Raw genomic sequence first — 22717 nt, 5'->3', positions numbered from 1 at the left:
TTCACGAAGTGCTGAAATGTTAATGTATCATCATGACATGGCCTGTCAGGAAAAGAAGACCCAAAAGCTGTGAATTTGTAGCAAATCAAACTTTATTTTTATGGGGTGGCCTGTCTGAGCGTGTGACTCGTGGCCTAATGGTGTCCCTGACTGGCATTAGCCTAAATAATTTATAACATTAAGCATTTAAGTTAACTGAAATAAAGCTGAAATTAGGCTAAATAAAATGGGCCTATAATATTCGTTGAAATTTATGAAAATTAGAAATGTTACCTTGCAATAAACTGCAATAAGTTTAAGTTGAAGCTCTAAAATTACGAACTGGAAAGAAATAAAAACTTAAACTAAATTTAAATAGCCTATAGCTAATGTAACCCTGAACATGTCAGAGTAAGGCTGCACCGACTGTATATTTCCCCCAATATACATATTTAATGCCTAACCCTGATGTTCAGACGTTCACCTTGAGAGTGTGTGAGCGTGAGTGTGAGCGTGAGCGTGATAGCGTGTGTGTGAAAGCGTGTGTGTGAGGGTGTGTGAGAGTGTGTGAGAGTGTGTGAGAGTGAAAGATGGATTACGGCCCAGCTGAGTGGCCCATAGTGACCCAGCACACACTTCATCTTGGTGTGGTCCTAATATATAGTGTATTTTGTCCATCTAGCTGCCTGTAGACTGCCTATAGAGCCTGGTCCTTGTGACGCATACATGCCCATGTGGGCCTTCAGTTCTTCTGCGGGAAAGTGTGTGTCCTTCATATATGGAGGCTGCGAGGGCAATGACAACCAGTTCTACAGCCGGGAGGAGTGTGTGGATTATTGCGGAGACATAAGAGGTAGGACACACACATTACACTGGGGGAAAACAACAACACATTATTTTCTTTAATATCGTTTATCTTATCAAAACTGTAAAGAGAAGCTCATATTGTGATACTTGTGTAATTTTTTGTTTTTGGATTTGCAGGAGATGACTAGTTTCTCACGGTGAACTGAGAATGCTGTGAATAAGAAAGGAGCATTTCTTTGTTTTAAAACAGAAAAGTGCAACATGGATCTGTTTCCACAAGGCATTTACTTCAACATTAACACAATAAATAGAAACCTGTTAAATTGTCTGGTTGTGCAGTTTATTTTTATACATTTTAAGATGCTGTGGTTCTGTTGTTGGGTGTTTTTTATTTTTTATTATTATTAAATAAAATTAAATAAAATGTATCTAATTTAATTCTAATTAATTTCATTTAAATTAAATAAAGAAAAAAAAATTAAATTTATTTTACAATTTATTTTCTTTTTCATAAAACGGGTAGAAGATACCAGATCGAGTTACTCACTGGTTACTGTAAGGGTTTGATTTATTATAATTTATAATATTTTTTTATAATAATCTAAATTTTATAATTTATATATGATTATATAATTTACATTTATAATTTATTGCATATAATAAAACCATGCTGCTAAACCACAACAACATTAATTTGTCTAATTAATTTAGACGCGTAAATGATTTAGCTGTTGTTTATTATAATCAGACAAATTCAGGTATTTGAGCCTTGAAAGGGACTTTGTTTGAGCTCTTTATTAGAGTATATTTTCCTATATCAAAAGTTCATTTATTTTAAGTGAGTGATTATTTAAGACAGGCAGGTAAAATGCATGCAAGACTTGTGTATACTATAGGGTGCCATGCTGATGACTGGTGGATAGAGGAACAATGGGGTGTGTTGCAGCAGCAATTGTTCGCGTCTCTTCCGCGGATCATTGTGCTTTTAATAGCTCTTTTTACTATCAAACACGTCCCGCAATTTAGAAACGGCAGACACTGCATTTTACAACAATCACCGACTGTGCTCAGTGCTGATTCTGACGTAGCCTAAGTTTGTGGATAAATGACAGCGCGCTGTGATGGGAAAGATGATGCGCTAGACGAACGCGGCTAGTTTTTAATAGTTTTACCTCGCATATCTTCTTTTTATAATCCTTGGAAGCCGAAATCGAAAATAAAATTAGATTAACTACCTAGATCAGATGTATATTTCATGGGCAGACTCTCTCGAAGCACTCGGCAGATATCATGAACATCGTCAGATAGCTTTGTGAAATACTCAACTCAAAAGTCCATTGGATGTGCATCAAACTAACATATTCCAACATATTTCGAAATTGTAACATGCTTATTTGCGAAAATATACTTATAATTCATCTCCCACTTCGGTTTAAGTCTGCATCGCACCTCACTATGTTTTGAGGGTTGATTTTAAGGCAAGAATAGCACTTCCCCTTGCTCCCTAAAGTTTTGGGACACCCTACACAAGAATGCGCAAAAACAAGGGCTAGGGCAAAAATCTAGGGGAAGGGGAGGTATTGGGACAGGCCCATAATATCCTATATATAAATACAGACGCAGACGTCACGTTAATTGAGACGAGTGCATGTTGCAAAGTCATATTAAAGAACCGATCGCAACCGCTGGCACGCTGCACTGAGCCGTGTTGAGTAGAGTGTTAAATACGTGTTAGCGAAAAAAAACAATGAATAACTTCACTGCTACACGTGAATGACGCGTAACGTCTGACACTACACTTCACTGCCACACGTGATTTACGTGACGTCTACGCCTTAAATTTAATGGAATAAATAGCAAAAAAAATGAAAAAATAAGACGTTGAGTGAGACGTTCATTGAGACGAGTGTGTGCTGCAAAGTTACATTAAAGAGCCTATCGGAACGCCATATGTTCATGTGTTGGTCAGCCTGGGACTCCTCACACTTGGCAAATGTCTAGAGCAGTGTGGCATTTATCTTCACAGAAGACATAGAAAGGTTATGATGTTAACTATGAAGGACTAAAAATGACAGAACGAAAAATAAATAAATAAATAAATAAAAGTAGAAATAAATAAATAAATGCAGAAATAATAGTGAAAATAAATACATTTTGGTATTATAAATGGCTATTTCTGTATTTTTACATGTATTTATTTATTTATTTATGCATTTTTATATGTATTTATTTATGTATTTATACATTTATTTATATATTTATGTATTTATATATTTATTTATTTATATATTTATATATGTATTTATTTATACATTTATTTATTCCTACATTTTATTTATTTCTGTATTTCCACATTTCTACATTTATTTATTTCTGTATTTCCACATTTCTACATTTATTTATTTCTGTATTTCCACATTTCTACATTTATTTTTCCCTGCGCATGTATGCTAATTGACCAGTGGCTAACCACGCCCCCTCCACTCACTCGGACAAACAGTCAACATTCGGTAACAGGCGCTTTGGCAGCTGTCACAGTAGGAGACATTTCACAGGAGTCAATTGATGATTTTTTGGAGACAGAAAGATTATATATCATCTCGATGTCACCAAAAGGGCCTTAAATATGCATTGGAGGGTTATATTAATAATTTTATAGTTGAGAAGGTCGATAAGCTTCAGCTCCAGAACAAAGATTTACAGTTCACAGTGTAAACGTTATAGTTTGGTGCTATTTCGCTTCAAACGCTCGCTTTATACGCGTGTCCTATTCGCTTTGGATTCAAAATGTTCAAGCGTCGAACTAGACGCGGATACGCGCGAATTTGACGCTCTATTCGCGTTTGGTGTGAGCGCAGAATAATGAACAGGCTGCGATGTCAAGATTGCATTGCTGGAATGTGTGTGTGTGTGTGTTTGTGTGTCTGTGTGTGTGTGTGTGTGTGTGTGTCAGAGAGCGGGCGCGATCGAACAGTGGAAACATAAAAACATACTCCATTTTGTTCATACAGGACATCATTAAAACTGCAAAGTGTTTAGCCTACTTATATTTGTGTAAAACACAACATTGTGCTTTTGTCAAACTGTAAACTCTTGTCAAACTGTAACCTACAACTGTCACCCAACCAAAATCACACACACACGCTGTTTAAAGCCAAAATGACAAGAAAAAACATAAAAACGAATGAAAACCGATAACCGCAATGCATTGCAATGGACGAGGAAGCAAGCAGAGAATGTCCGAGTGTATTGGGTTAGCTATGCGTACTGTGATTGGCTCATCGCGTTTGGGGGCGTGGCTTAGCCATTGGTCAATTAGCATACATGCGCAGGGAAAAATAAATGTAGAAATGTGGAAATACAGAAATAAATAAATGTAGAAATGTGGAAATACAGAAATAAATAAATGTAGAAATGTTATATCACTATTATTTCTGCATTTATTTATTTATTTCTACTTTTATTTATTTATTTATTTATTTTTCGTTCTGTCATTTTTAGTCCTTCATAGTTAAAGCTCCAGTATGTAACTTTGGTATTTGACCACAAGAGGGCGCAGTTTCCAACAATAACAAAGGCGAAGCTTGATGACGCTATGAAGGAGGTGACGATGGGAGATGTCGTTTTTAATGCGTTTTCACCATAGCAATGTATCTAAATGGAATTAATGAATCATGATCACGGATGAGGTAATTTATTCGTTTTTGTATTACCTGTATGTCTGATCTGATCGTATTATTTTATGTCATCATAATTAATGAACTGCAAGGAACGTGAAATGTTATGCTATATTATCCCGTTACAACATACAGCTATTTGTCAAATGATTTGTTTGGTTTATGTTGTGCAGTTTTAAGTTTTTATGGTTAATGCCGTGTTGTTTAACGTGTTCAAACCAATATCTAAAAGTAAATTTGAACGAACATTTGCAAGTAATGACTAAATATATATTTTTAACAACATATCCGATTGTATTTAATTGTACTGCCATAATCTCGGTCACCACACGTGATAAAAAGCCTTACCGAAGTACAAAGAGCAATATAACTTTGTTTCTAAGTGCTATTATTGACAGTTGCATGTCTTACCTGTCTATCAATACACTCGCGAGAGCAGAGTCTCTGTCAAGTCCAAGATAGTCGCGCAGCTCTCTCCATCTCGAAAACGCCTGCCGATATTTATCCGGGTTTTATTCCTCCGTTTGTCACACAGTCCGTGACTCCGCGTGTATCCGAATATGGACGCTTTCGTTTTGTTGGCACTTCAATACTCGCCAAAGAGTAATCGTGATCCATAACACCTTTAACCATACAGTCTATGGCAATAACGCTATAACCACCACTTCCGCATTTGACCATGATATTCCGGTGTGGTGGGTCATATTTTTTATTTTATTCTTTTTTATTCTTTGTCAGACGTCTTTATTGTTTATTGTGATAAGAAAAAAAAACTCAATAAAGTTGTTGTAAAAAAATAAAATAAAAATCCGGTGTGGTGGAATATCCTATCACATGGTCCACACCGGAAAAAAAGGATAGAGCGGACATTGCGTCACTGAGGCGCGACATTTCTTTTCCGGGACGGCCAGTTATTTAAAATCGGAAATTCTCTGAAATAAAAAATCTTTGGAGACTTTTGAGATATTGTAAGTACACAACTGGAGGAAATATATCACACTGTCCAAGTTATTTTCGGAAATTTTATTACAAAATTCCTACATATTGGAGCTTTAACAGGAGAGATGAAACAGTAATAGTGTCCCAGCATTTATCAGCAAATTTTGGGCACTTGTAGAGGCTGAGCCAATGAACGAATTGATCAGCTGGTGAGTGTTTTTTGTATGAATACAGATGATTTAATTTAACTTCTGTTTATATTAGATAATTGTTATATAGTGGTTCTTTATTTACAGTATTACATGTCTTGTATATATCATAATACAAGCAACAAACAGTACAAATAATACAGTATACAAATAATACTTTTCTAAAAAAAAAATTCCCAAATTTGTTTAAAGGAACACTCCACCCATTTGCATTAAGCTTTGCAATGTTAGAAACCCAGTCATACTATTGAATGGTCGTGCAACATTTTCTCATTTTCCCCTGAGACAAGAGAAATCTGTATTTACCTCTTTACACTTCCTCCTACAATGACGCAAAAATCGTCATTTTGCGTCATTGTAGGAGTAAGTGTAAGAGGGGGGGATTTCTGTTAAGACTACAAGCACTAGTTCCCACCCTTTCAAACCCGCCAATAGGGGGTTGGACCTAATGCGCTAACAGACCTATCACAGATCAGTGCCAGTGCGTTTGATTTCACCGGCAGAAACCTGCAGAAAACATGGACGAAGAAAGCTGAGTAGTAGGGGTTACCATACTCTTTTTCCCGGACATGTCCGGCCGTCGAGATCGTCCAAAATGTCCAGGATTCGGCGTTTGCTTTCTGCAGTCGCCATTCATTGTTTACATGCACACCTTTTGTTTCAGTCTAACTGAATTCATTCCGATTGGTAAATCTGAATGTAGTGTTTACATGAACGCTAAACAAGTGATCGGTTGATGTGCGTTTTAACATTGCTAAGAAAATTCCCGCTCCTCCGTGAGAGATATGAGACCAGTGCCTCACAGGTCTCGCTCATCAGTAATCACGCCACCGGCCTTGCGCCGTTCTCCCGCGCCCCTCCGCCTCGTACTGCTCGCCACAGTAAACATGATGAGTGGCGACTGTAGAACGCCAAAGCCGAATCCCGGACATTTTGGGCGATCTCAAAATCCCCGAAAGACTCGTCACGGAGACTCAGTCGTAGCCTAGCCTTGGGCAGCGAAGCAAGTGCATTCTGGGAGTTGTTGTCTTTCATCCACATGAGCCAAAAATAAATTTTCTGGCTTTTCTCAGTCTAGAAAGCTCCAAATTCAAAAATAATTTCACATTTCTTCTACATAAATGACCTATTTTAAATACACATTCATCTTTCCAGAGGTGGAGTGTTCCTTTAAACTTTCTTTATATACCAATACATAATTAAAATGTAAGTACTCTGAAAAAGAGAGTATAAAAATCGAGTGTCTGTAGTCCTTCTCAGAGCGCAATAAACACAGCTACTTATTTCCATTCACTCCCACCCCCTCCCTTCTGGTCTCCTTCCAAAGCCACACCCCCAAAGCACATGAACGTGCGACGCCGACCGCTCAGCGTTTGCCAGCACCGAGCGGAGAGGAGCAGTGCATGTAGTGATGTCAGAATCACATGTAATAAAATATCTAACTTTATCATTATGAATATAAACAATTAACATGGCTGTTAGTACTCACTATCAAGCTAGTATATAGATACTGGTAAAGTTTAAAATATATTGAGTTTGATTCAGTAAAGAGCTAGTAACATAAGGCAAAGCTAAAAACAGGTTGCATTGATTCACGTTTTCCCATTACCATCAGTTGGTTATGTTTTGACATAATCATAATTTGACCTGATTCACTGAACTAATTTAGAGTTTAATCTCTTACTTGTATATTGTTGATTACAGCATCACAGTGATTCTACAGCATAAGATCCAGATTTTTCTAAATAATCTAAAGGATTTCTTAAAAGTTGTGCTTGTTAACATCAGGTGTCTTCAATAATGCTCAATCATCACTCAATGAATCACTTAATGAGCTCATTAACTTTAACACTTTTGAGTGTTAATTTAACACTCATATTTTAACACTTTAACACTCTTGAGTCTGGAGCCATTTAAACTCCCAGGAGAGTTAAATTAACACTGGAGTTTTTGCTGTGTTATAATGATTTAATATCAGCAAATTGACTTACAAAACTTTTATTTCCTTTATTTCAAGGCTACTTAATAGTGATAAATTAAAATCTACCTTAAATAATTAAGGTATCATTAAAACCTTTAAACAACAACTTTTACAAAAATAAAAATTGGCTTAGCAGATGCTGTCTCTTGATATTGTACAGTACCTTAACCTTTAAAAAAAACGGTACATATATGTACCTTTTAATGCTTGGGAACATATATGTACCTTGAGGTCCAATAATAAGCCCTATGGGGTACGTTAGTGTATATTGTACCTTGGGGGACAGAAATGGACTCCTACTGTACCCCTTTTTCTGGCAGTGTACGCTACACAAATATAAGCACTAGTGTCATGTTTACATCCTGTCATAGCACTCGTGGTTGAAAAACTGGAAAATGACTAAGTAGTATTAATAATGAAGTGAAACTCAATATCTCAATTCTGCCCACGCGTTCTCAAGCTTTCGTTTCTTTGAAGGCGTCGATAACATCGTTTGTTTACATTGGCAGAGACGGGTGACACTTTCAATCCATGTCTACCCAAAACACTACACAGTGAGTGAGTGCAGTGCGCGCTCACGGAAAGAGTTTACTCTGGTGCCCCTAGGGACATTATTCAGAATTACCATGCATACACATGTACTTTTCCTCTCACATACACATATGAAACCAAATTCATTCACATACTATAATGAAATGCTCACACACATACAAGTGAAATGCTGAAAAACAATTTATCACAATATTACATTTTTTTCTGTATTTTTGATCAAATAAATGCAGGCTTGATGAGCAGAAGAAACTTCTTTTAAAAACATTAAAAATAGTAATGTTTCCAAACTTTTGACCTGTACTGTATATATAATCTCTGCGCAAGCTTTAAAAACGCAAACCTGTGAGAACGCTGACACGTGCACGTATTACGTGTTTAGTCTACAGGTATGTGCGGAAAGCAGATCAAGCTCTTCTGCTGGACCTCACTAGGCCTTTGTTATAAGTACATCTGTATAACACATGAAATCGCATGTAATAACTTAATTCATAACATGCTTCTCAATGTGACTATACCCATGAAGCACTGCATCAGTCATTAACCACAGTGCAAATATAAATACAGTGATTTACACTCAGATAATAATTAGATAATAGCACCAATGTGAAATTTATCTATATTTAATGCATTCAATTGATCAGTCAAGACATTTGTAATGTTACAAAATATTCCATCCATCCATCTTCTTCCGCTTATCCGGGACCGGGTCGCGGGGGCAACAGTCTAAGCAGAGATGCCCAGACTTCCCTCTCCCTAGACACTTCCTCCAGCTCTTCCGGGGGGACACCAAGGCATTCCCAGGCCAGCCGGGAGACATAGTCTCTCCAGCGTGTCCTAGGTCTTCCCCGGGGTCTCCTCCCAGTGGGACGTGCCTGGAACACCTTCCCAGGAAGGCGTCCAGGAGGCATCCAGAACAGATGCCCGAGCCACCTCAGCTGGCCCCTCTCGATGTGGAGGAGCAGCGGCTCTACTCTGAGCTCCTCCCGAGTGACCGAGCTTCTCACCCTATCTCTAAGGGATCGCCCAGCCACCCTGCGGAGAAAGCTCATTTCAGCCACCTGTATCCGGGATCTTGTCCTTTCGGTCATGACCCAAAGCTCATGACCATAGGTGAGAGTAGGAACGTAGATTGACCGGTAAATCGAGAGCTTCGCCTTGCGGCTCAGCTCTTTCTTCACCACGACAGACCGGTACATCGACCGCATTACTGCAGAAGCTGCACCGATCCGTCTGTCAATCTCCCGTTCCATCCTTCCCTCACTCGTGAACAAGACCCCAAGACACTCCTCCACCAACCTGAAGCGGGCAAACACCCTTTTTCGACTGAGGACCATGGCCTTGGATTTGGAGGTGCTGATACTCATCCCAGCCGCTTCACACTCGGCTGCAAACCGTCCCAGTGCATGCTGAAGGTCCTGGTCTGATGGGGCCAACACGACAACATCATCCGCAAAGAGCAGAAATTAAATCGTGTGGTCCCCAAACCTGACCCCCTCCGGCCCCTGGCTGCGCCTAGAAATTCTGTCCATAAAAGTTATGAACAGAACCGGCGACAAAGGGCAGCCCTGCCGGAGTCCAACACGCACCGGGAACAAATCTGACTTACTGCTGGCAATACGAACCAAGCTCCTGCTCCGGTCGTACAGGGACCGGATAGCCCTTAGCAAAGGGCCCCGAACCCCATACTCCCAGAGCACCCTCCACAAGATGCCGCGAGGGACACAGTCGAATGCCTTCTCCAAATCCACAAAGCACATGTGGATTGGTTGGGCAAACTCCCATGAGCCCTCCAGCACCCTGTAGAGGGTATAGAGCTGGTCCAGTGTTCCACGACCGGGACGAAAACCACACTGTTCCTCCTGAATCCGAGGTTCTACTATCAGCCGGATTCTCCTCTCCAGTACCCTGGCATAGACTTTCCCAGGGAGGCTGAGAAGTGTGATCCCCCTATAGTTGGAGCACACCCTCCGATCCCCCTTCTTGAAAAGAGGGACCACCACCCCGGTCTGCCAGTCCAAAGGTACTGTCCCCGACCGCCACGCGATGTTGCAGAGGTGTGTCAGCCAAGACAGCCCCACAACACCCAGAGACTTGAGGTACTCAGGGCGGATCTCATCCACCCCAGGTGCCTTGCCACCGAGGAGTTTCTTGACTACCTCGGTGACTTCAGCTTGGGTGATGGACGAGTCCGCCTCCGAGCCCTCAGCCTCTCCTTCCTCAATGGAAGACGTGACGGCGGGATTGAGGAGATCCTCGAAGTATTCCTTCCACCGTCCGGTGATATCCCCAGTCGAGGTCAACAGCTGCCCACCTCCACTGTAAACAGCGTTGGTAGGGCACTGCTTCCCCCTCCTGAGGCGCCGGACGGTTTGCCAGAATCTCTTCGAGGCCGACCGATAGTCCTTCTCCATGGCCTCACCGAACTCCTCCCAGGACCGAGTTTTTGCCTCCACAACCACCCGGGCTGCAGTCCGCTTGGCCCGTCGGTACCCATCAGCTGCCTCAGGCTGGCTGGCTTGTGGGACTCAAATATTATCTGTATTATAAAAATAAAGTAAAAAGCTACTTAAAGGTATAGTGGAGGATCTTTCCGAATTTTAGATAAGACCCACCCTCTCCACTTTTTGAATAAGTTTGATTGATTCACCAGAATGATTGACAATTAGGAGGACCAATAGTATAGGTGATCCAACTGGAAGTAAAAAATCCTCCATTATAACTTTAATAACTGCTGATAATCCAAACAAATGCTACAAACATGTTACATATTTCAGATAAATATTACTACAGTGATATTTAACCATCCGTTTGGGGTTATTCCTGGTCTGTTGAAAGTATCTTGTTGATGCTTTTACACTTTTAAATGATTTAATGTTCGATGGTTGAAGGGTGAGTAGACCCTAAACGTATTATTGCGTTCATAGAGTGAGCCTTTCACTGATTGTTTACAGCTTAACTGAAGTTACATAATTCACACTAAGCATCATTGGGCGTAGGAATAAGGTGGATAGAAATGGCAATAACTGGCCACAAAGTTACTAACCCTGAACCTGTATAAAGGATTTCATTTATTTTCAACATCACAAAACGGCAAGGACGATCAGTGATTGTCATCAGTTGTAATTCACGGGAATGCAAAAGCTAACATAAATTGCTTGAAGATAAACAGTGTTGCATTGAGCTATATTAACTTTTTGTCTGGAGACATCAGTAACAGAAAGTAAACCTGTGTCTTTAAGCATGCAGTCGTCATCAGGCTCCTCCCCTTCACAGAGAACTGATATAAATAACAGCAATGAAACTAAAACGGAACAAAGCAGAAGAGATATATTCTGATCAGCACATCGGCACTGAAAGGTAGGATTAAACTGACAGAACTGCCTTTTAGCATGAAAAATACAAAATGCAATTAGTTTTATAAATAAACTGCCAATAATGCTTTATATGTATTATATTAATAAATAAATTACATTATATTTACATCTTTTTAACACTTCCAAATCTCCAACTACAGCTAAAATGAAACTGATTGTATCCAGAATCTGGTTTCTGTCTCTCTGCAGTGGTTTTGCGTTTGGTTTACAGGTAATTATCTGTATGAAAATATAATTGCATATTGTTTTGTCTGTTGCTCTGTATGTTCAGAATAAACTGAAATAATATTATTAGGACAAGAGAACTAGTGTGATTCAAACCAACAATCACAGTCTTTCTGTCAGTATTTTAATATTAAAATCCTCAAGGCAATGTAATGTTCATTTTCATATTTTCATCATCTTAGGATTTTTAAGATTCTTGTTGATATCTTGTAATTTCATCAAACAGCCTAGAACGTCTTAAATAATCTGACAAATCGTCACAAGATTCACTCCACTGCTAATACAAATATTAAAAGTGAAATTAGGACACATGTTTTGATAAAAACATTTTGAAGAGAGAACAAATAAAAATAAAAACATTTCTTAATTAACAAGATTTTCATTTTAAAACTGCATCTGCTCACCATAACAGACATTATTTAAAATCCACTCATATTCACTTAAAAATGATAAAATGAAACGACTAATAAAAAACTGTTTTCATGTAATGATGATGGGGATGTCCTCATATCTCTTCCGCAGGGTCAGTTGTTATACTATTAAAAATACATGTACATCGTTTTTTTTTTTTTTTTTTTTTTTTTCAGGATTTATTTGTTTTGTTAATAAAATTAATAGAATTTACTTGTCCAAAATTATTTGCATTCCATTTACTTTCAACCACTTTCCCCAAATCCACTTTTTGCAGATGTGGACGACTGAGACTGAAACTTCCCTCAATCAATGTGTTCTCGAAGAAAATGGGATTGGTAATAATCATTCTCCTATCCTCTATTGGTTGTTCTTTTTGTGCTTTGTATGCATTAACAAAACATAGCTTTAATATAAAATGAAATTATTTTATCTGTCATGAATAACAGAAAATCAATAATAAGCCTTGAATGTGGTGATTTATTTAACAGAACAAAATGAGCTCCGGACTGGTTGGAAAGACCGGCGTTGGGAAAAGTGCCACTGGAAACACCATTCTGGGAGAAGAAGTCTTTGAATCATGTCTTTCACCTTCATCTGTAACCCGAGAGTCTAAAAAGAAATTTAGGATTATTAATGGAAGAAAAATGTCAATTATTGATACTCCTGGTGTTTTTGACACAAGTTTGAGTAAAGAAGAGGTAGAGAGAGAAATTAAGACGTGTATATCTCATTCTGCTCCTGGTCCGCATGCCATTCTGATTGTTATTAGATTGGAAAGATACACAGAAGAAAATGCAAAAGCAATAGAATACATTGAAAGATTATTTGGTAAAAATGCATTAAATTACACCATGGTAGTGTTCACTCATGGAGATCAACTAGAAGGACAGGACATTAAAACTTTTGTGCGCAACAGTCCAGAATTACTAGAATTTGTCAATAGATGCAGAGGACAATATTTTGTGATTGATAATAAGAAGAAGGATTCAAACCAGGTTACACAGCTGCTACACAAGATTGATGAAATGGTCCTTGATAATGGTGGAGAATATTACACTAATGACTTGCTTCAGGAGGCAGAGAGAGCAATTGAGGAAGAGAAACAACGGATCCTGAAAGAGAATGAAGAACAGCGAAAGAGGGAATCAGAGGCTCTAGAGCACAAATTTCGAGGGGAAGAACTAGAGAAAATGCGAGCAGAATTAGCAAAGAATCAAATGGAAATGGCAAGATTACAAGCTGAGCTAAACAATGGTTTCATTCAGAAACTAGTAAAGGGGATCAAGGATGTCGTCAAATTTGTTTTCAATATACCGTAAATGTTTAGTTTCATTCCATTATCCGAATGTATGATCTTCACTAAGATATTTCACTATAAGGTTTTAAGGTTTTAAACCAATTTTGTTTAAAAAGCGGAATTGATAAATCAAGGTCTGATTCTGCTGAAACATCCAAAAATTGAAGAGAGAAACTAAAATTCCTGAATTTTTTAATTGTACTGTATTCCTCACCAAGCTGTAAATGAAGCCTGTCTACTTTCAAATGTAGAGGACGAAAGGCATATTTATTTGTACAACTGTTATATCTTTTCAACTGAAGGTTTTACACTTTAAATATTGCACTCTTTATTAGCTTTATGTAAACAGTCATTCTGTGATAGTTGGTGTCTTTTTTTTTTCAGTTCGAATATTGAATATGATTTTTATGTAGCATATGCAACAGTTACTGTATGTAACGGAGGTCTGATTATACTTGCTGTGTGAGTAAAACTCATTTTAAACTGAATACTGGAGTCTGCAGTCTTTACCCTCCTTGTTCTAGCACCTGGAAGACAAAGACCAGGTTTGAAGACCTGGGTGAGGTATATATATATATATACACACACAGTGGGGCAAAAAAGTATTTAGTCAGCCACCAATTGTGCAAGTTCTCCCAATTAAAAAGATGAGAGAGGCCTGTAATTTTCATCATAGGTACACTTCAACTATGAGAGACAAAATGAGAAACAAAATCCAGAAAATCACATTGTCTGATTTTTAAAGAATTTAAAATAAGTACAATAAGTGCAACAAAATAAGTATTTGGTCAATAACAAAAGTTCATCTCAATACTTTGCTATATACCCTTTGTTGGCAATGACAGAGGTCAAACGTTTTCTGCAAGTCTTCACAAGGTTTTCACACACTGTTGCTGGTATTTTGGCCCATTCCTCCATGCAGATCTCCTCTAGAGCAGTGATGTTTCGGGGCTGTCGCTGGGCAACACAGACTTTCAACTCCCTCCAAAGATTTTCTATGGGTTTGAGATCTGGAGTCTCCAGGACCTTGAAATGCTTCTTACGAAGCCACTCCTTCGTTGCCCGGGCGGTGTGTTTGGGATCATTGTCATGCTGAAAGACCCATCCACGTTTCATCTTCAATGCCCTTGCTGATGGAAGGAGGTTTTCACTCAAAATCTCAAGATGCATGGCCCCATTCATTCTTTCCTTTACACAGATCAGTCGTCCTGGTCCATTTGCAGAAAAACAGCCCCAAAGCATGATGTTTCACCCCCATGCTTCACAGTAGGTATGGTGTTCTTTCTCCTCCAAACACGACGAGTTGAGTTTTTACCAAAAAGTTCTATTTTTGTTTCATCTGACCATATGACATTCTCCCAATCCTCTTCTGGATCATCCAAATGCTCTCTAGCAAACTTCAGATGGGCCTGGACATGTACTGGCTTGAGCAGGAGGACACGTCTGGCACTGCAGGATTTGAGTCCCTGGCGGCGTAGTGTGTTACTGATGGTAGCCTTTGTTACTTTGGTCCCAGCTCTCTGCCGGTCATTCACTAGGTCCCCCCGTGTGGTTCTGGGATTTTTGCTCACCGTTCTTGTGATCATTTTGACCCCACGGGGTGAGATCTTGCGTGGAGCCCCAGATCGAGGGAGATTATCAGTGGTCTTGTATGTCTTCCATTTTCTAATAATTGCTCCCACAGTTGATTTCTTCACACCAAGCTGCTTACCTATTGCAGATTCTCAGCCTGGTGCAGGTCTACAATTTTGTTTCTGGTGTCCTTTGACAGCTCTTTGGTCTTTGATTGACTGTTTGAGGTTGTGGACAGGTGTCTTTTATACTGATAACGAGTTCAAAAAGATGCCATTAACACAAGGTAACCAGTGGAGGACAGAGGAGCATCTTAAAGAAGTTGTTACAGGTCTGTGAGAGCCAGAAATCTTGCTTGTTTGTAGGTGACCAAATACTTATTTTACAGAGGAATTTACCAATTAATTCATTAAAAATCCTACAATGTGATTTTCTGGATTTTTTTTCTCATTTTGTCTCTCATAGTTGAAGTATACCTATGATGAAAATCACAGGCCTCTCTCATCTTTTTAAAGGGGGGGTGAAATGCTCATTTCACTCAATCTCCTGTTAATCTTGAGTACCTATAGAGTAGTATTGCATCCTTCATATTTCCAAAAAGTGTTTAGTTTTATTATATTTATAAAAGACAGATAGGCTGTTCCGAGTCTTTCCGGAAAAAACCGAGCGTCTGGAGGCGTGCCGTGTGGGCGAAGACGCGCTGATAGCTAACAACAACACACAGAGACATTTGACATTTGTTTTACTCACTGCGACCGCGAACCTTTATCATTGTGACTGCTTGATCCTTAAGCATTAGACGATCTGCAAATCCGTCGATCTGGGCTTTGTTTATAAAACATTCATCGTCGAAATGCAGGGAACAAACAGTCTACACAACTCGTTTTTGCCCCGGAAAAAACAATCTGCATCCACTGTTCCTAACGCTGGGTTCTTTGTGAAGCTGAACACGGTAAGCTTTAATCCCTCACATCCAAAAACACACTTTGGAGACACTATGCAGCGCTGCCTTTGATTTCCTTTTGATGTGCGCGGTCTCGCTCTCCTCTGGTCGACGTGTGCGCGGGCGCGCTTTTCCGGGACAAATGCTCATATAAGGAGTTCCACTCTGGTCTACGTCATTAGATCCATGATCGGAAAAAAAATCAGCCGAAACTTATACCAACCCGGAAGTAAGATTTTCGGCACAGAAATTCTCCGTTATTCGTCCAAAATATTTTTTAAAAACTTTGGCCATGTTAAGCCTGAGAATCCATCTCTTTAACACTGTAAACAACTCTGAATACATGAAACACCATTGTACCCCCCCTTTAAGTGGGAGAACTTGCACAATTGGTGGCTGACTAAATACTTTTTTGCCCCACTGTATATATATGATCTTACAAGCTCTTAGACTGTTTCTGGAAACATTTAAAGTCGGCATGAAACCAAATTTGACAAATCTTCTTTTTATATGTAATATTGTAGTGTTTGTTATAAATGATTTATCTGTGCACTTCATTATTTTTTAAAAATTCATGTACCCTTATAATCTTTAATCAAATACATTACCCTTCCCTCCCCCCTCGAAACGACCTCTCTTCTCTTTCGGTCACGTGCCATGGCGAAAGGGTGCGGCCAGAGCCGATGAGGGTGCGGCTATCGGTGTCTGCACCGCCTCTCAGAAATCCTCCACAAATGTAAACTGGCATTCAAATCTGCCTCCATTTTGTGTGCAACGCCCAACCTCCAACGATCCAATCAATTCCCGATGGACGAAATCAAGCCCCGCCCTACATTTTTTTTCTAATTTCAGAAGCCGTTTCACTCGGATATACGTCACAACGAGGAAAAAAATTAAAATCTCAACTTCCGTTTCTTGCCGACTTTAAAGGCACAATATGTAACTTTTTTGCATTAAAAATTGCAAAAATCACTATATCTATGTTATATTTTTTTTTTAGTTGTGTACTTAGATTATCCCGACTGTTTCCAACAACTTTCAAACCAGGAGAAATTTGTAATTTAATTCGAAGACGCGTCCCGTTTCTTTATTTCCGTTTTGTCGCCGTCAATGGCGTCATATCCGCGTTCTCCCTGGTTTCCGCTCGTGCTGCCATGGCAACCAGAGCCATGAACCAGAGCCCTCTGATAGTAACCAAAGCGACAGTGGATCACTGTATAGTTCGCAATGTCTATCTGCACGCTGTTGTTGTTTCGTTCAAACATTATGGACCATGGCAAGCAGACTTTGGATAAAAAAGGAGAACTAAAACGAGAATCAATATCAGCGCGGTGTTTTCGAGATGCCGAGAGCTCCACGTCCGAGACTTCGACCGCTCCTACATGTAGCCTACTTTATTAAACAGGTGAGTACATTTACATAAAACTAATCAATGATATATAACGTTAGTTCAACAATGATAAAATGTTATAATATGATCTGTATGTTATTCTAATGTTGATCTAGCTTACTGCTAGTCTCATACAGACAAACTAACACATAAATTTCAACACATTCAAATGCAGTTTAGTGTGCTAGTGTAATGTTAGACCAAGTGAAACAGCGCTGCGTTACCTCACAAGTTTAATTTGTCTAATAAACTGACCTGTGAGTTGTAATTCTGCACATGCGTGTAGTTCGGTAGAATGAAATGTCCATATTCCTTTTATATCCGCAGGACTCACGTCGCGTTTGGAGCTGATAGCTGTCTCTTAGCAATCCCGAACTGCTTCATATCACAGTCATGATAAAAACATCATGTATTCAGTCATCCATAAACATTATTAGATCGGTCGGCTTGACGACAAGATTCATAATTCTTAGCAAATGTTGCGTCATCAAACTACGTCTTTGTTATTGTAAAGAGGTTAGCGACCCCTAGCTGCGAAAAATTCCATACTGTACGTTTAAATAAATTGCATTACAACAAAACAACAAATGCTGGTTTAAAACCTTTTTCATGAGTATCAGCAACATATTCAGTGGAACCAAACACAAGTCAAATCGAAGTTTCAGAAATGTTTTAAATGCATTAATGAGAATACAAATATTTGTACTTGGGTAAAAATGAGAAATAGGCTACTGACATACATTTTAAAGTTTAACTTGGTGAGACAAATGATAACTTAAGTGATAAAGTATATCCAAATAAAAACAAACAATTACTGTATGATATTCACAGTTATAATTAAGTCTAGATGTAAATACTTCAATTAAATTGTATGCATTACTTTTGTGAGGCAGAATCAGCTGCAGATTTGACTTTGTGTGGAGATCAAATGATGTGGCTGCATTTAGCTGTGGCTGTGTGTAAATTCATCATGCCCCAAAACAAAGGTGAGGAGGTTTTACAACTGTGATGCAGATTTGGTCCTGTTGTTGTAACGGAGCCAGCCTGAGAATGTGAGTATGAGGTGTGATCTGGCTCAAAATCTCCCAACACCAATGTTTCAGTTAAGGGGAATGATAAAGTGCAAAGTTCAGAGTTACTGAATCCTGTTGTGAGGGAAACATTTTCATGCTTAATGCAAATTGTGAATCCCATTGTAGCCACATGGTAATTCTCTGTTCCTTTACATGGTTTTACTGCAGCTATATGGAAAATATAAGAGTTTTACCCTAAGGAGACAAACAAATTCAACATAGTCACACATGCAACTTGAAATTGCTATGTAAAACAATTATTCCAGTTTACACAAGATATATGGCCTAGAATGCATATTATCTACAACCTTTAACCTAAGTGTTTCATACAACACTTACAGTAAAGCAATCATGTGTCTTAAAGAATAAACTTAATCAGCCTATGTGCACATGTAGTACAAACAACTATAAAGTGTGTTCTATGAGCACAATGTGTTACGCACAATTACAAATGTGTTACATTTACAAATTTGTATGATTACAAATACAAACAGGATCATTGCAATTTGGATATTAATCTTGTTGCTATATGGCTGCTAACACACTAGCAAGTGAAGTTAATAGCTGAAGGCCTTGCATGAACAAAGCAGTTAACTCAATAAGAGTTTTACCTGCGCGTGCAGATCGCTGATTTTTGCTCTTAGAAAGTGGTTTTGTTTTTTTCTGGAAATAAGGAGGAGGTCTGCCTCTTCCCAGAGACCAGCATTTTCCCTCTTTATGGCCTATTTTCTGAAAACCTGCTTTCTTTACCATAGGGATGTTTGCCATGTTCTCCTGGAGTTTGAGGGTTTTCACGACTCTCTAATGCTTGAACACCGTGCGTTCTGGTACATGACTCTGCGCTATTACGGTGTTGCATCACCTTAAGAACTGAAATAGACACACTTTCTTAACTTTCTGAAACTAAATGTTTCAGATTGATTAGAGCAAGTCACTCCTCTAAGATGTGAACATGCTTTTTAGTCCCATCGCTGTTAAGCATTTTGGGAGACATGGACTTTTTAGCATTTAGCTTAGTCTTGAGTTCTGCAATGGTCTCTTGGTGATTTTTACACTTTTCAGTCAGGGCTAACTGCTCAGCTAGTGATTTATCTGTGTTTGAAGATCTTGAATCTTTGCCTCAGACTTTTGTGCCTCTGAATTTTTAGATTGCACTTTACATTTTGCATCTATACTTGAAGATAGAGACGTTGTTAACTCATGTAGCCGTGTGCAACTTATGAAGTTCAGAGCCTCAATTATTTCACCATGTTGAATGAAAGCTGGATGTGGTGTGTGCAAAACGAAACAACCACACAAATAACAAAAGGAAACAAATCAAACAGGACGCACCCGTCTTTTAAGGCCCTGGTGAAAGTGAACGACAGGTTTAGGTGTGTGTGTTTATAGAGATTATGTTTTCTAGTGGATGAATATTTCGGTGGGGCTTCAGTCACTCACAGACGAGCTGCAGATGTTCTCCAGTGAACTGAAGACACATGAAGTGTGTTTATGGATGTGTTTCTCTGAATGCTGGAGTCTGCAGTCTTTAGCCTCCTTTTGTTATTTGATGGCTCAGGGGGGCTCCATTGACATTATTTAACTAACACTTTGAAAGCCCAGAAAGGTATAGTAAAGACATTGTTAAAATAGTCCATGTGACTCCAGTAGTTCAACCTTAATTTTATGAAGCGACGAGAATAATTTTTGTGCGCCAAAAAAACAAAATAATGACTTTATTCAACAATTTCTTCTTTCCTACCTGTCTGGGCCTTCAAAGTGTTAATAAATAGCTGTCAGTGGAGCCCCTCCTGAGCCAACGGATTTCATCAGAAATATCTTCATTTGTGTTCTGATGAACGAAGGTCTTGCGGGTTTGGAGCGACTGTCAGGGTTCTGTCACTTCTGTCTAGTCTATTCTTGTGACTGAACCCTGACACTCCTGCTCTGTCTTGTCATGTGAGCGAGCGTTTGTTTTATTGGCCATGTGCTTGTGTTTTAGTCATGTTTGGTGTGAGCACATGGCTTGTCATGTATGTTTCCTTGAGCCACGTGCTCTCCTGTCGATTGTCTAAGGCTACATCTACATTAATCCGGATACATTTGAAAATGGCATTTTCGTTTATAAACGCTCTCCGTCCACACTAGCATTTTCAGGCGTTTTCGGACGTTTCAGTGTGGATGAGAAACTTTTGAAAAACGCCTGAAAAAGCTAAATTCACCTTTACTGCGCATGCGTAAAACCCCACAAAACATCACTGACATGATTCAGATGGAAAAATAAATAATGAAGTTATCGCGCAATTCTTCTGACAGGATCATTTTATTTAGTAAAATATCTCACCATTCACTGATGCAGTCCAGGTCGCACGCAGTCACCGTATGTTTGGTCTAAAATGCAACTCTCATGTAGGCTATTGCCGCAGGACATTCTGTCATCTTTGCAGGACTGTGATATGAAGAGTGTGAATGTAGAATATTTTTAGCAGCAGTGTGAAAGTGAATAGCACATAACAGGCACAATACTGGTATGAACATGAATATCTATTGGTACAATATGCGTCACATGACTAAATTTACGTCATCGTTTTTAAACACCACCGGTTTCACAGTCCACACTACAACGCGAAAACAGCGTTTTCAAATGTATCCACTTTGGAGTGCGTTTTCAGAAAGCTTCGTTTTCATTAATAAAAACGCCGTCTCAGTGTGGACGGAAGGACAAAACGGAGAGAAAAATATAAATTTTCAAACGAAAACGTATTAGTGTGGACATGGCCAAACCCTGCCCACCTTGTTACCTGATTATTGGTTCATTTGCCCCACCTGTCCTCCATCATTACTTTCTTGTTTGCTCACCCTATTTATTCTCCCTGTGTTTTCAGTCCTGTGCTGGTTCATTGTCTTAACTCTACCCTGTTATGTTCCTTCTGTGTCAATTCTGGAAAGTACAAAGAGATTCAGTCTGTCCACAGACCAATATAAGCATAACAGATCAGTGGTTCTGCTTTCTTCTTTGTTTGACTGAATTCGAGTACTTCTGCATTTTCTTTCCTGAGCTGGCTGGCATTATTCTGAAAGTAGCCTACAGATTTATTCTGTCAGTTTGACCTGTCTCAACCAGTTATTTCTTTATTTGATATTTTCTCCAGCTAAAGGAAAGTCGATTCAACAGTTTTTCTCTCACATTATTCATATTTCTCTCCTTTAAGCGCCAATTATCAAATCCACTAAAGCTCGTCTGAACACACTGAATCACACGTGTGTTATTATTGTAATGATCAACGGCTGATTAGATTTTATTATTTTACTGTAGATCAGTATGAGAATCAGTGATGGGTCTGACTGTAATATAATTCCCCTTCCAGAAGAGAAGAACAGACGATTCATTTCTAAAGCTTTCTTTGTGTTTGTTGGAAAGCAGAGTCAATAAAGGCTTAATGTTGTATAATAATCTAATGAGAAGATTGATCATATTATAGATATTACAATATTATTTCTCTAAATGTGTTTGATGTGTCTTGTAGAATCACTATCACCAGAACATTTACATTTATAGTCCATAGTTTTTATTTATTTCACCTTTACTATTTAAGTTAAAACTGTCTTAGTCTTACATGCCTTTCAGTCTTTATACAGTCATTCAGTATCAATCCCAGTTTTCATGACAGTTTACAGTTTACTTAAGATCAGCTAGTTTGCATTGTCTGCACTTTTCTGTTCTCTAAAACTAGTTTCCTCATAAAACTGATAAAATAAGATCTGAAGTGTTTGAGTGTCAGTGAGTTTGTGCTTCATGATGATCCTCATTGAGCTTCAGATCAGATTCTCTGATTTCTTCGAGATGTCGAGGAAAACATTCCACTGTAATTTAAATAAATTAGATATATATAGTTTGGTAGTAAAAACAAATTGTTGCACATTTTATTGGTGCAGAGATGAGTATGGTGTGTGTAGGCCTATTTTGTACAACATTTGCAACTGTTTTTATCACTTATTAGAAGCACTACAGTTTAAAATGTGTCTTCTGTTACATAGCGATACTGAACAGACATGTACAAGTTTATTTTAAAATGCAAAGTATTGAAAAAATAAAACATAAAAGCTCTATAAACACTTACATTTTTTGCAAGACTATAAGTTTGTCCCATCGAGTAATCAAAGGTTCTACACACACTTGCAGTCTTCACGCCTATACATGAACACTTGAGTCAAACAGAGGAAATACATCATGTACAAGTGTTCAAGAGCAAAGACCGCAAGTGTGTGTTTTAGAAAAGTCATCTGTCTCTGATCCTGAAACTAA

At 38.7% G+C, this 22717-nt stretch overlaps 2 protein-coding genes across 2 annotated transcripts in view; both read left to right on the top strand.

Annotated features, from left to right (window-relative positions):
* LOC311096828 (uncharacterized protein) overlaps nt 1-22717 on the top strand; it is a 488849-nt gene that overhangs the window by 430051 nt on the left and 36081 nt on the right. The gene's annotated exons all lie outside the window — the stretch shown is intronic.
* LOC311098156 (GTPase IMAP family member 7-like) lies at nt 11465-13942 on the top strand. Its single transcript, XM_084138220.1, has 4 exons — nt 11465-11501; nt 11659-11729; nt 12432-12492; nt 12646-13942. The coding sequence occupies exons 3-4, from the start codon at nt 12484-12486 to the stop codon at nt 13474-13476; spliced, it is 840 nt and encodes a 279-aa protein (XP_083994346.1). The 5' UTR covers nt 11465-11501; nt 11659-11729; nt 12432-12483; the 3' UTR covers nt 13477-13942.

Source organism: Abramis brama (genome assembly GCF_963993115.1).
Source record: "Abramis brama genome assembly, chromosome: 15".
Lineage (NCBI taxonomy): Eukaryota > Metazoa > Chordata > Actinopteri > Cypriniformes > Leuciscidae > Abramis > Abramis brama.
This window is presented reverse-complemented; position numbering and strand designations above follow the sequence as displayed.